The sequence below is a fragment of the Varanus komodoensis genome, unplaced genomic scaffold, assembly GCF_004798865.1.
Source record: "Varanus komodoensis strain SLA01 unplaced genomic scaffold, ASM479886v1 scaffold49, whole genome shotgun sequence".
NCBI classification, from domain to species: Eukaryota; Metazoa; Chordata; class Lepidosauria; order Squamata; family Varanidae; genus Varanus; species Varanus komodoensis.
In genome coordinates, this window is record NW_025336072.1 from 4,821,141 (window position 1) to 4,836,045 (window position 14,905).

Below are 14,905 nucleotides of genomic sequence, written 5' to 3' on the forward strand. Positions count from 1 at the left end.
GTTTGTTTAATTTAGGTAGGATTGGTTTTAGTCATGCTGATTGAATACCACTGATATTTGTGACAACGAAGGGATTTGTGGTGATTTTTATATTTAAAATCAATAAATAATTGCAACTCAATCCAATAGCGTTATATTTAGAAAAATCTGGAATATGAAGCTTTGGGAAAAATATGTAAAAAGGAATTATTTGCAAGTAGTGGATGTAGCTATTGAGATAATTAGGAATGGTAATTTCACACCATATGATAGAAATGTTTCTCCAGAGCAAAATTATGAAACTACCTGGAACATTCTCTTGACATTTTTACTTACCCTTTTTAATAATCTTATTTTCAGAAATAACTTTGTATGTGTTTTAGAATGCAGGGAAGATGTGTCCAAAGATGAAGAAGTGAAATTGGAAGCATCAAGTGCAAGAAAATCTCCTTCTAGTTTACAAAGAGATAATAGTAAAAATGATCCAAATTACAGCTTGGAACATGTCCCCTGTTACTCATTTAGTGAATTAGAAACACTGGCTGATACAGAATCTACTGAAAGCTGCCAGTCAAATGGAGTAGAGCCTCCAAATGGAGCCAAAGTTGATTTTGTGAAACAACCAGTTGCAAATCCCAATGCAGTAAATTTAGAAATGTGTGAACCATTGACTTCACCTAAAAGAAGTAAGAAAATGAAGGCTAATGAATTCACTTTCACAGAAGAATATGACCAGAACATCACTGAAATAAGTCCAGTACAAAAATTTGAAAGCAATGTATCAGAAGCTGGAAGTGAAGTAAAAAGATATTCACAAGCAAAATCTAGTAAAAAGACTGATGAAACAAATGAGAATGTACATAGTCAAGAATTACTAAGATCTTCAAAAGCAACATTAGTCAAAAAGCAGACATGTGTAAATAGGAAAAAGATGGCAACTAAAAGAACTGAACAAGCTGGAACAAGTTTGCATTCAGAAAAAAATGCAGAAACCCAAGAAAATGACTCTTTGTTAATCAGAAAAACAAGTCTTAGATCTAGAAATGTAGAAGATAAAAATGCCCTGAAATCTGAGTTTACAAAAGTAGGTGTTAAAGACAAAATTCAAAACCAAGATTTTGAAACTTCAGGCATTGAAAGCAGTGGAAATATCCTATTTAAAAGTAATAGAAAAGGAAAGGCTACCCCTACACCAAGATTAACTACAACTATTAATGTGTATAAATATGGAAGTCAAGAATGCACAGCATCTAAAACAAACAAACTAGAAACTTTGGAAGACAATTTAACAGAAATAAAAGGAAATGCAGGGAAGAGGAGAAAAGGGAAAAAAATTCATTTTCTACTTGAGAAACATATGTCTGTATCTTTTCAAGAAAAATGTGAGCTTAGAGATAAGGACGGTGCTCATGAAGAAGAGAGAACTTTTTTTGAAAGTTCTGTTTCCTCTGCAAAAGAAAATACATCACAAAGCAAGAGGAAAGGAGCCTCTGTTGTATCTCAACCTGCTTGCATCTCTCCTAAAGGGAAACATGCATTAGAGATTAGTGAAGACATAAATTTGTCCTTTGAACACCAAGAAAAATGCATACAAGAAATTAAAATTGAAAAGAAACCTAAAGAAACCCAAAAGGTGCTACTAGAGCATGTTCCCGCAAGAAGACAACAGGTAGTAAATGAGAATCCATCCAAGAGAGGCAGAAAGAAACAAGTATCTCATGAAATGCACACAGAGCAGGACAGTAAACAGGCAACTGATATAAAAGATCAAAATATGCTTGTAAGTGTAGAACAGTATCAACCAAAACAAAGGAGAGGGAGAAGTGTTGTCCCTCTATTCCAAATACTTGTGCCTTTGGAAGAGTTTCTTGCAGAAGAGAAGCCAACTCAAAAAGTGTCATTAGAAAGTGTGGAAACTGCTGCAGAAGACATTTCACCAAGAAGACAAAAGGTAGCAAAAGAAAACCCACCTGGGAGTGGCAGAAGTAAACAAGCTATTTCTCACAAAACATCTACAGAATGTGACAGTAAGCAGGCAACTGATACAAAAGGCCAAAGTACAGCTGTAACTGTAAAAGAGAGTCAACCAAAAAGAGGGAGAGGGAAAAGCGTCCCTATATCCCAAATGCCATTGGAAAACATTGCTCTTGAAGAAAAGGAGCCAACAGCTTCAGCCCCCAGGAGAGGCAGAAGCAAACAAGCCATTTCTCATGAAACATCTATAGAATGTGACAGCAAGCAGGCAGCTGATAAAAAAGGCCAAAGTATAGCTGTAACTGTAAAAGAGAGTCAACCAAAAAGAGGGAGAGGGAAAAGCATTGTCCCTATATCCCAAATGCCATTGGAAAACATTGCTCTTGCAGAAGAGGAGCCAACAGCTCCAGTCCCCAGGAGAGGCAGAAGCAAACAAGTTATTTCTCATGAAACATCTACAGAATGTGACAATGAGCAGGCAGCTGATACAAAAGGCCAACGTACAGCTGTAACTGTAAAAGATAGTCAACCAAAAAGAGGGAGAGGGAAAAGCATTGTTACTATATCCCAAATGCCATTGGAAAATGTTGCTCTTGAAGAAAAGAAGCCTACAGCTTCAGCCCCCAGGAGAGGCAGAAGCAAGCATGCCATTTCTCACAAAACATCTATAGAATGTGACAATGAGCAGGCAGCTGATACAAAAGGCCAAAGTACAGCTGTAACTGTAAAAGAGAGTCAACCAAAAAGAGGGAGAGGGAAAAGCGTCCCTATATCCCAAATGCCATTGGAAAACATTGCTCTTGCAGAAGAGGAGCCAACAGCTCCAGCCCCCAGGAGAGGCAGAAGCAAACAAGTTATTTCTCATGAAACCTCTACAGAATGTGACAGTAAACAAGCAGTTGATATAAAAGACCAAAATACGGTCCTCAAAATTTCTTGCTCTGAAAGGGAGAATTTGACTTTGAGAAAGTCAAAAAGGGGCAGAAGGAGAAAGGTTGCTTCTGTTTCTCGCACACTTCTTTCTCCACTCAGAAATGTTTTATCTTTGCCAGCATCAACTAAAGACAAAAATACAGTAGAACAGCCAGGAAACCCTTTGGAAACAACCGCTGCAAATGAGACTCTGCCACATAGAAGCAGAAGACGAAAAGCTGATGATATAATTGACATAAGCTTAGTTTCTGCCAGTAAAAAACCTAGATTGCTTGTTCACCAAGAAAACATGCCCAAAGAAGTTCAAACTGTGACACAAGAAAATTTATCCAAAAGAAGTAGGAGAAAACAGTCATTTCTTTATAAATCTTCATCAGAAAATAATTGGCAACTGGAAAATGACAGTAACAATGCATCTGTAAGCGATAAAATAGTATCTTTGGGACATGATTTTGAAAAGAATCATTCAAAGAAGAGGAGAGAAGGGATTGTACTTGCATCTGAAGTACCTTCTCTCAAAGTAAGCATTACCCTACCTCCCTCACAATCAGACAATGGTGAAACTGTCAGTGAAAATCCAAGTGTGTTTACTGAAAGTGAGGCTTTTGGAAAAGGGAAAATAACAAAATGGGAGGGAAAAGATAATAAAATGGTGGCATGTGCTACTTCTGTCAGAAAAAACAAGCTTCCTGAAGAGTTTTTTCAGGAAAAACAAAATGTTTTGGAAAAGACAATTGTGACAAATGAGAAACAGCAAAGAAGTGGTAGAAGAAAAGTTGGCTTGGTTGAAACAACTAATTCTGCTTTTCCTAACAAAAACTGCGGATTGACTTCAAGCAGTCATATTGCCCCTAAAAATCAAATAGTGATTCTAGACAATACTGTTTCTGATAAAAAATATGCTTCAAAAAGACTGAAATCATATAAGCAAAAAGAAATGCTAAAGAATACCGACCAAACCAACACTTCAAATAACAACCAGAATAGTTATTTAGAACTCATAAATCCACCTGAGCAAAAGAATTTGGTAAAATGGGGAAGAAGGAAATGGGTTAGCAGCAACTCAGGAGATGCCACTTCTGACATCACAAGAAGTTTATTTCCAAAAAATAAATCAAGAGCGTCTGAAGCAGGTATGGCAATTGTTCTCTCATCCTCTTGGGTTACTTTATTCTTAAGGAATGTTTCAGATTCAGAATTAATTTTAAAAATCCTTGATTGATTATAATTGAAATTTAAACATTGCAAGCATTAAATCTTTATCATTAGCAATTTCATTGATAAAGGATACCAATGCTATTAAGAATATAGTTTTGTAAAGTTTGTGATTGACATTCAGGAGGGTTGTTTTTTGGGATTAATTTTTTTAAACACTGATTATGGGATATAGTGGACAACCCTACAGGCTTTACTGATTTCTTAGTAGATTTGAGTTTTCAGATGCATAAATTGGGGAACATTCTGAAAAAGCTAACAGTTCATTCTTTCCTTAAGCTTTCTCAGCCATTATTGAATTATTAAATTTCAAATTAGTATTGTCCCCACATTGGTATTCTTTCAAGTAGTATTCTTCTACCTCAGGGAATTGTGGAGAAGGTTTTCACTGGGTTTTTCCTTTTTTTTTTTACACTAAGATTTTAAGGAAGAACAAGGGAGTTCTTCATGGCCTTTGCATCAGACATAAGGGCTCTGTGCCCATAGTCAGGAAGATTTTTCTAACTAAGTTCAACTTTTGGTGGGAGCCTCCCCACCATAAATAGAAGGGGCTCCCATCATTCCTCAAAATGGGCATGATGCTGCTTGCTGTTGGCACTTTAGGTGCACATTCAGCTGCCCATTCCACTAGCAGTCCCAGTTACCATATCTACGACTATGGTCTCACCACCAATTCTGCCACCAGTCTTTTCCATCAGGCCTTGTGATATGATCAGAACCAACCACCTTCCACTCCTCTGAAGGGGCGAGGGGGGATGGGGAATACAACACCTCTGTCTTCACTGGGATCCGTCGGCTCCTTATGGAGATCCACTCTCCTATCCAGCCACGGGACCACCACATGAGGCCATCACACCAGCTCTGACTCCTTGTGTACAAGGAGTGGCCCAGGTCTGCCCCAACCTGATACCAGGATGCCTACTGTGCCCTTCCACCAACAGGACCATACCTTTCTGGTTATTCTTGGGAATAAAACTGCCAGTGGGAGCCATCCACATGTCACCTGAAGGAACTGGTCTGGCTCCTCTGGCCCTGCCACCAGTCCCAACTGCTCTGTCACAGCAGCTCGCCACCTCAATATGGTTCTGCTCTTCCATCCTCCTGTCTCTGTCTGCCAATCATTCCAACAGATTGCACCGCCACAAAGACCTCCATCCAGCTGTTTTTCAGAGCTCACAGATTATGCCCCTGAATCCATTCTTCTACTGCTCTTCAGTGACAACGTGTCAACATCCCAAAGTGACTTCATCTTATCACAAGGTCTAGGATTCCCCTCTGGGATGGTTCCCCAAACAGTTCCTCCAAATGGCGATGTCACTCAGACTGGAGACTACAATTAGCTGAGTCTGGTTGACACAGTCTATGATGTCCTGATGGAGGACTCTGTTCTGCTGGCCATTCCATTCCTCCCCATGCGCCTTCACTCCATGAAGGAACTATGGAAGGCCTTACACAACCTCAGTCAACATCTTGCCATTTGGAGAGCCTGTGCTGGGTTCAGGAGAGACATTCCATTCCTCCTATGCCATCTGCAGCTGAATTCCATCATTGTACAATCAGCAGAGGGAAGATCTTAGTGGGAACACACCAACCCAGCAGACAGTGAAGGACGGTGCCTTGATGCAATGCCAAAGAAAGTCTTGCAGTGATGGGACTTGGTATTCATATCTCCAACTTCAAAGTGACTATGAGGAGATACCAGGTTTTTCTTTGGGAAAAGATGAGTGTCCTAGCTGAGTTTTTTTCCTGAACAACATCAGGAACTTGTTAGGCTCTTCCAGACAGAGTTCCTTTGACTCTCAAAACAACAAATAAACACTGCACGTTGCCATGTTGAGGGTGACTCAGCCCAGTGGCCATTTGGAGGGCATAACTGGCTTCAGGCAGTGAGCCTCTCAGGGGGCACAGTCCTGCATCAAGAAAATGCCTTTTGATGGGGAAGGATTGTTTAATGCATGGACCAACAAGAAGCATGACTCCATCCAGAAGCCAGAGCCTCAGCAAGGCAGATGGGCTTTGGTCTGGCTCAACCATCCAGAGCACGTAAGTAGGCTTTTTTTCACATCTGAAGCCATTTCGGCTTTCCATCCTGCCAACAAATACCAACCACCCCAGCAAAAACTGGGGCACCTCTTAGTTCCAGCAAACCATCAAGAAAGCACCTGGATACTGAGAGACACAGCCAGCCCACCCCTTTTGGCACCAATATGATTTGAAAGCCATCTTAACAACTACCCTCCCAAATGAGAAACCATTAAATAGGATCCGTGGGTTCTTTCCATTGTGGGGAATGAGTATCAAATTGAATTTGACACCTGGCCACCTCTCAGGATTGTACACTCAACACTACCTTCCTCAACACGCTGTTGTCAAAAGGAGTAATATGTTCTGTTCCCCCATCTGATTTTATGGCTTCTACTCTGGATATTTCACCATTCCAAAGTAAGATGGCATCCTCTGTCCCATCTTAGACCTGTGAGATGCTAACTTCTTAATCCTCAAGAAGTTCTGCATGGTCTTTTTACACAATCTCATCAATCGATTTGAAAGACGTGTATTTCCACGTGTCTGTTCACCTGGACTACTGTCACTTCCTTCAGTTCTAAATTATGACTGAGGTGTTTGAATTTTCTGTCCTACTCTTCAGTCTTTCCATTGCCTCACAGATCTTTACCAAATGGTTCCTCACTATGAGCAGAGCACATAAGAGCAGCCAAGCTCCCAGGGAACAAGTGACAATAGTGAGTGAGCAGGGAAAGCTAACAGGAGTTCAGTGGTGGAACCATAGTGAAAGTGGAAGAGGTGGCAGAGGACCAGCATAGAGGGGCTAGCACTAACCCAGCAAACAGTCTTGTTTTCTAAGAAGCCATGTGCTCTGGGAGATACAACTAAAAGGAAGTTCCTGATTGGCTGGTGAACTTAAAGGGAGTGACTTGATCAGCTGGCAGCAGCTGTGTGGGTGGGGTGTTTATTCCTGGTTCCTCACTGCTAGCAGAGCAAAGCAGATCAGAACAAGCTGCTCCAGCTCGTCTAGGGCCTGATACAAGCAGCCAAGCTTCCAGAGAGTGAGTGAATGCAAAGAACAAAGAAAAGTTTGGTGGTGGAGTTCAGCAGGGGGGGTAAAGGGGGTGATCCCTAATTTTTCCCTTCTTCTGTTTCTTTCTCCTTAGTTCCTCCCCATACACCTTTTCTCCTCATGACATGCTTTCATTTACTAGTAGAACTGCTGCTAACCTTCAGTGAAGACAGGAGAAAACACCATTTCTCATAACAGCCCCCCAACACAGACCCACAAAGGTTACGTGAACAAATGGACTGAGAAGACTCTCCACTGGTGGTGACTTGAACAACAGTGCAATGTTATTTTCCTACCTGAGTAATATGGCATCCACTTGTAACAAGTCCAAGCTAGTAGGCCTGCTAGAAGAAAAGGTGAGAGCACTGGAACAGCAAGTGTCCACCCTCAAAGTAATGAAGAGTTTTTCAACAGTAGTGGAGCTGCAACAGCTAAGTGTAGTCCAGAAACAACATGCTGAGGCAGCAGAAGAGAATCCTGAGAGAAGGGAAAATGAGGAAACTTCCTGGGTGACACATGCACACGAACTAGCAGACAATCTGCACCAGTGGAAGCAGTTGAACCCTTAAACCACTTTCATTTACTTAAGGAAGACAACGAGTGAGAAGCCTACAGTGGAAGAATGATATGACTCACTGAGTAACTCTGAAAAAAGACAAAAAGCCAATCAAGGAAAAAGATGCCAACATTTGCAGCAACAAAGGAGGCAAGTGCTTCCTGTGGGAAATTCCCTGTTTCACGAGATGGAAAAATATGCGTGTTGTAACAACGGAGAGAATCTCCAAGTATGCTGTCTCCCTGAAGTGAAGATTAAAGATATAACCAATATGTTCATGCATCTCATACACGCACTGACAAATACCCCTCCCTTCTCATATGCGTAGGAACTAACAACAGTGGCAGAGAAAGGCTTGACAAAATAACATCAAGCTTTGAAGCTCTAGGGAGGAAAAAAAAAACTGGGGTCCAGATACTCTTCTCCCCAGTCCTACTAGTACTTGGAAGAGGAACTGATAGGGAAGAGAAATCCTTCAAGTGAACAACTGGCTATGATGGTGGTGCCATAAAGGGAGATGTGGATTCTGGTACCACAATCTAAGTTTCCTGGAAGACAGACTATTGGCGAATGATGGACTGTATCTCACAAAGTACAGAAACGTGTTTGCCAGTACATGAAAAAAATTCATCAAGAGGACTTTAGACTGAAACATATAGGGGAGGGAGACGTGTAGCACGGTATATCATCATCTGACAAAGATTTATTTCAGCAGAGGAAAAAAAAAACGAGTTGGGCCCAACATCAGTCTCCCAAAAACATTGGAAGGAAACCAGAGTGCGGGAAGAACGAACTTCGATGTCCCTACCCCAGTGCTTGGAGTATGGAAAACACAACAACTTGAACTTTATAAAAGTACATGATGGCAATTATAATCTTACATGTATAATTGAACCTTGGTGGGATGACTCACATGAGTGGAACTCTACTATTGATGGATATAACCTGTTCAAGAAAAATAGGACAAAAAGGGAGGTTCGGTTACACCATGTAAAAGATATGTATATCTGCACAGAAACACAAGAAGAGGAACTTAGTAATCCCACTGAAAGCATCTGGCTTAATTTAAAGGGAGTGAAAAATAAGAAAAACAATAGTTATTGGTGTCTATCACAGACCACCCAGTCAAAAAGAAAACAAGAATGCAACCTTTGAAAAGCAATTTGCCAGAGTTTCCAAGAAGAAAGATGGGGGACTTCTCTGATATATACTGGGAAACAATTTCTGCTAAACATGGTCCCTCCAAGAGATTCCTGACATGCATTGCCTACAACTTCATCCAGCAGAATATGAAAGAAGGAACAAGAGGAACACTTATCCTCAATTTAATGCTAACGGGGATGGCCTGGTGTACAAAATAGCAGCCACAGGAACTGTGGGGTAAATGACCATATAATACTTGCATTCTCATTTATACAGGAGATAAAGGTTAACTGTAGTGAAGCACATACCTTGGACTTCAAGAAAGCCAACTTTAATGAATACAAACAACAATAAGCAACATACCTTGGCAACTCACATAAGGGGAAAGATGTCCAAGAGGGGTGGAAAATCCTGGAAAAAAATAATTTCCCAGCTCAACTATGTACAATTCCAACAAGAAAAATGTGTAAAAGACAATTGAGGAAACCCACATGTCTCCACAAAGTTAAGTGATAAACTAAAAGCATAAAATAACATGCACAGGAGGTGGAAGCAGTGCTACACCACAATGAACTGTTACTAGCAATGGATGCTAAGGTCCACAAGAAAGTGTTCCAATACATCTGAAACAAAAGATAACATTGAAAGAGAAAGGTGTCTATCTACTTATCATGGATAGGAAAGCAATAACAGATGACAAGGAAAAGGCAGACTCTCCATCCCAGAGTCATAAAAGAACTACCAGAAGAACTCTCAGAATCACTGGCTATTAACTTTGCTAAATCCTGGAAAACAGGAGAACTACCAGATGAGTGGAGAAGGGCTAACATCTCCAACTTCAAAAAAAAAAAAAAAAAAAGGGGGGGGAGATGAACCTGGGAAATACAACCCAACTAGTCTGACACCAATCCCTGGTAAAATTCTGGAGCAAATCATTAAAAGATCAGTTTGCAAGTGCCTTGAAGGAAACTGTGATTAATAAAAACCAACAAGGATTTTTCAAAACTAAATCCTACCAATTTAATCTGAATTTTTGACTGGGTAACCTCCCAAATGGACAGAGGGAACACTGTGGACATGATCTTCCTTGATTTTAGAAAAGCTTTTGACATAGTGCCACACAGCATTCTCATAAGCAAATTAGCAAAAACTGGACTAGATACAAACACTGTTAGGTGGATCCCAAATTGGCTGCTGAACTGGACACAAAGAGTGCTCATCAATGGCACCTCCAACTGGAGAAAGGTATCTAGTAGGGTGCCACTAGGTTTAGTGTTAGGCCCAGTGCTCTTCAACATCTTTATTAATGATTTGGATGAGGAAATACAAGTAAAGTTTATCAAATTTGCCAACAATAAAAAACTCAGCGAAATAGTGAACAGAATGAAGATCCAGGGTGATCCTGATAAACTTGAACACTGGGTTGAAAGCAGAAGAATGCTATTCTGTTGGACAAATGCCAAGTCCTCCATCCAGGAAAAAGAAATCAAATGCAAGATGGGGAATACATGATTCAACAAAACTGAAAAAGACCTTGGAGTTTTTGTGGACAACTGGCTAAATACAAAGCAATGATCCAGTGCATCTGCAAAAATTGCAAATGCTATTTTGTGATGCATTAATGGAAGATGTATTATTTCCAAATCACAGGAAGTAATAGTTCCCTTATGTTCCACTTGTCAGACATCCCATTTTATTTGTCTATTTGTGGGCACCAATATTTAATATGTAGAAAAATTAGAGTCCAGAGGAGTACTACAGAAATGATCCAGGGTTTGGAAACACTTTCCTGTGAGGAGAGACTGAGAAAACTGACTATGTGTAGAAAATGGCCTTGGAAAAGATTTAGGGGGGGCATATTACTCTACATGGCTGTAGAGGACAAGATCGTGTTGATCCCAGAGTGTAGAAATCCATCCAAGAGGTGACAACCTGGAGTCAGCTTAGATAGCAGGAAACATTTCTTCAGTGTCAGAACAATGCAGGAGTGGGACCAGTTGCCTAAAGAGGTCATAGGATCTCCCATGCTAGTGACATTTAGAAAGCAACTGCACAACCATCTGAGTGGGATGGAGTAAATTCGTGACCTGCAATCAGCAGGGTGTTGGACCCAGTGGTCTTCATGCATCCTTCTGTGGTATTCTATGGTTCTCTGAAATGCATGACCTTAGTTTACAAACTTATCTGTCTTTAAGGTATTCAAGTTTTCCCATATCTAGATGACTGGCTTCTAGTTGCTCCATCCTGGGATGATCTCTTGCACTCTTTTAGAAACTTGTAAGTTTTTTAACCAATAAGATACCAGTTTTCTGTATTAGCAGTGAGAAATTCCTCTTTGTCTCTTCCCAGTCAATCCTGCACGTTGGAGCACACCTGGATCTAGTGATGGCCTGAGCATACCTTCCTGATGGTTGAATAGCAATTCTTATCTCCCCAGCCCTTCACCTCTACTTTGAACCCAGGACAACAATTCAAAAAATCCAATGACACCTTGACCACATAGCTTCCACAGTCATCATTGTTCAGTTTACAGATGTGATCTCTACAGCTCTGAGTTGTCCGAACCCATCAGCTTCAACATGATACGAGCAAAAAACTGGTGCTCCCCATCTCTGATCAAGCTCTTTGTGGACTAACGAGCACCACCTAGTGAACACTATCCCCTTTACACTTATGGAACTATTCCTAATCATAACAAACAGATGCATCTCTCAGGCTGGAGAGCCCACTGCATTGGGGGCAAGACCCAAAGACTGGACTGAACAGGACTGAGAAACAATCAGTTACCTCAAACTCATGTTCCAGAAAGCACTAATTACATTTCAACAAATCTTTGAGAAAAAGTATAACTGGATCATATCAGACTATACTACAGTGGTGTTATAGCTCAACAAACAAGGCACCACCTTGTCAGCTTCCCGGAATTACTTCACACTGCAAGTATGGGACTGGTATCTAACTGGACGCATCACTATAGTAGGCATCCAACTTGCTGAAACTGCCAACTTTACAGCAGAAACCTAAGCAGAATGCTACAAGAGACTTGCAAATAAGAACTTCACCCTGACATCCCATACAGCCTCTTTGAATCCTGAGGTATCCCATTCCTGGACCTGTTTGCAATGCTGACAATATGAGATGCTTTTTGTCCCCATTCTGGTTGCGCTTCAATAAGTCATGCTTGCTTTCAACCATGTTACAGAACATTTGCCTATCTCTTCCCATCTTTCCTTCTAATCACCACTTTCTCATGCTGGTGAAAATACGGAGGGACAACACCGTTTAGTTTAGATGCAGCACTACAGCCTGACATAAGGTGTTTATACACTTCCAAATGGAACACTTTCTGGGTCTTCACTCAAAATGAGCTCTTTGATCTGTTCCAGACTTCCACCAAATCCTGACTTTTCTACACTCACTCCATACTGAAGATAAAACCATCAGTCGTTAAAGTTTACCAAGCAACCATTTCATCATTTCACAGAATGTTCAGTGGTTTCGCTACCTTTTTCCACTCCTTGTCCTGTTGGCTCCTTAAAGGGCAGCACAACTTGAACCCATCCATCCAATCTACCATTCCAGGATGAATCCTATCTGTAGTTCCCCAGGCACTGACAAAGCCCACATTCAAGCCCCTGGCCAGCATAGATTTGCAACTTGTCTCCTGGAAGGGGGCCTTTCTAGTAGCGATCAGCTAGATCAGGAGAACAAGTGTACTATGACTATAGTACAAGTGTACTATAACACATAGACTTGTTCCTTATTTTTCACAATAACAATGCCATCCTCCAACCAGGCCATGTATTCCTGCTGAAGGTCACCTTCCATTTCCATCTAAACCAAGACAACATCTTACTAGCATTCTTAACCAACACTGTCCACTCCTGTAGAATCAGGATAGAATCAGGCCTACACACCCTTAATGCTTGATGAGCTCTAGCCTTTTATTAGTCCCATACTGATAATTCTGTCATTTCTAGAAGTGAACTGTCCAGAGGCAAACCCATTGGTTCCCAGCTACTCACCCAATGGATTGTTGAGATGATGTAACAACTTGCTGGACTACAGTTCCTGGAACAACCAAGAACACACGCTAACATAGCAATGGCAACCTCCATAGCACTATGCACTGGTGTCCTGCTCCAGGACCTTTGCCAAGTAGCAACATGCTCCATGCCCACTACCTTCATGAAACATTACTAGCTCAATGTCTGTGCCAGACAGGACTGTTCCTTCAGCCAAGCAGCCCTCCCCTTTCGTTCAATGACAACATCACCCCCCTCTACTGGGGTAAGCTTGCTAATTGCCCATATGTGTGATGCACAGAGACCATGAAGAAGAAAATAAGATTGTTTAGTTGTGTAACTGATCTTCAAGAGGTCATATGTGCATTCACACAACCCATCCACCAGCTGCACATCTGTGTCAACAGTCTGTCCCTATCCTTTCTACAAGTCCATGCTATGTGTATTGTGGTATAATTGGACCAGCTGAGGCCAAAACATCCATCTATTTGAATTGGGGAAAATGGTGGAAGCCCTTCCTATTTATACTAGAGGGAGAAAAGGGTGAGGCACCTACCTGAAATTGAGACTAGCTAGAAAGATCTTGTGACTTCAGGCACCACATAGACATAGAAGCAGTATGTGTGAATGCACAGCCGGCCACTCAACATCAGTTACAGGTAAGTAACCTTACTTTCTGCTCTTTTAGCATGATTTTTCTATCAAGAAATTGTGACTGATTTTTCTTCTTGTCAAAACATGCACACCTGAGGAGGTATGGATAGCAAGCTTGGAATAAACCATTTTGTACAGGAGAGTAAAAGAAAGATAATTAGAAAATTCTATTGTCTGGTCTTCTTATTACAGAAAAATGTATTAGAAAAGTGGCTTCATGTAATTATCTCTTTTTTTTAACAAATAGAGAACGCAGAAAATACAACATTGCGAAAAAGAAAACAAATGAAAGAGCATACCGCAGCTATCATTGGGCCTGCTGCAGAAACAGAAGGCAAGACAAGAGCAAGCAAAAGAAACAGAAAATGAATATTATGATTTTTGGTGCTGGGTTTTGTATTTTTTCCTTTACAGATATAATGGGTATCTTAAGATTTTGAAATTAGGCTTGTAAAGTATGCTCTGCCTTTAGAAATATTTTTGTTTCTGTAACTTTGTTCAGCTTATTTCTTTCAATGACACCCATTTTATGCTGTTTTATAGATATCTTTTCTTACCTATTTTGTAATGCTTTGTTTAAAGATGCAAGGGGTTAAGAACTGAGATTTTTAGCTGTTTTGATTTGTATTGTCTTAAGAAATTTTAAATACTAGTTTTACTCTACTTCTGTATTTTGACATTAAACCATAGATTTATCTAAATATTTCTTTATGATATTCCTGCCCAAGAGAAAGCATGTCACCATAGTGCAAGTTAGTCTATGTCCTATTTACAGTCAATAGACATAGAACAGTAGCCTATGATCTATAGCAGTGATGGGGAACCTTTTAGAGACTGAATGCCAAATTGCACCTCAGAACCCACTTATTTATGGCAAAGGGCCAGCACTACAATAAAACCGGAATTTGCTGACCACCAGCACAAGGGGGCAACGTTCCACTGACTACCAGCTTTTGGCCAGCCCTGAAAAAGGCATCTCAGTGTATTTCCTACCTGAATATATTCCCTACCTTTCCTACCTTCTGCCAAAACCACAGTCCAAGCAAATCCCTGGCAGCTCACTGACCGGCCATGCAAAAACTGCGAGTAGTGGCTAATGAGTGACAACGTCATTGCCTGGTACCCTTAATCTTTCCAAATAAGCGCCTGGCTGCTGGGGTGATTGCGTGCCTTTTGTTCGCCATCACTGGTCTATAGTATAACAACTAAAGGTATTCTTCCAGCAAGGATGTTTGAAGGATCCATTTTGGGACTGGGAATCCATGGATTCCTGGACTCAGCTCCCTTGACTCTGGTGTACTTTCTCACAACTGTGAGTCTGACTTAGTGGTAAGTTCTTTGGGCATTCAC

General features: G+C 40.8%; 1 protein-coding gene across 1 annotated transcript in view; it reads left to right on the forward strand.

The window, feature by feature from the left end:
* The window catches only part of MKI67 (marker of proliferation Ki-67), a 46,991-nt gene extending 32,825 nt beyond the window's left edge, over window positions 1–14,166 (forward strand). The window contains exons 15-16 of the mRNA XM_044445616.1: window positions 363–4,019; window positions 13,803–14,166. Coding sequence (XP_044301551.1) covers window positions 363–4,019; window positions 13,803–13,924 — 3,779 coding nt within the window. The 3' untranslated portion in view covers window positions 13,925–14,166. The remainder of the gene's footprint in view (window positions 1–362; window positions 4,020–13,802) is intronic.
* The last annotated feature ends 739 nt before the right edge of the window (window positions 14,167–14,905 follow it).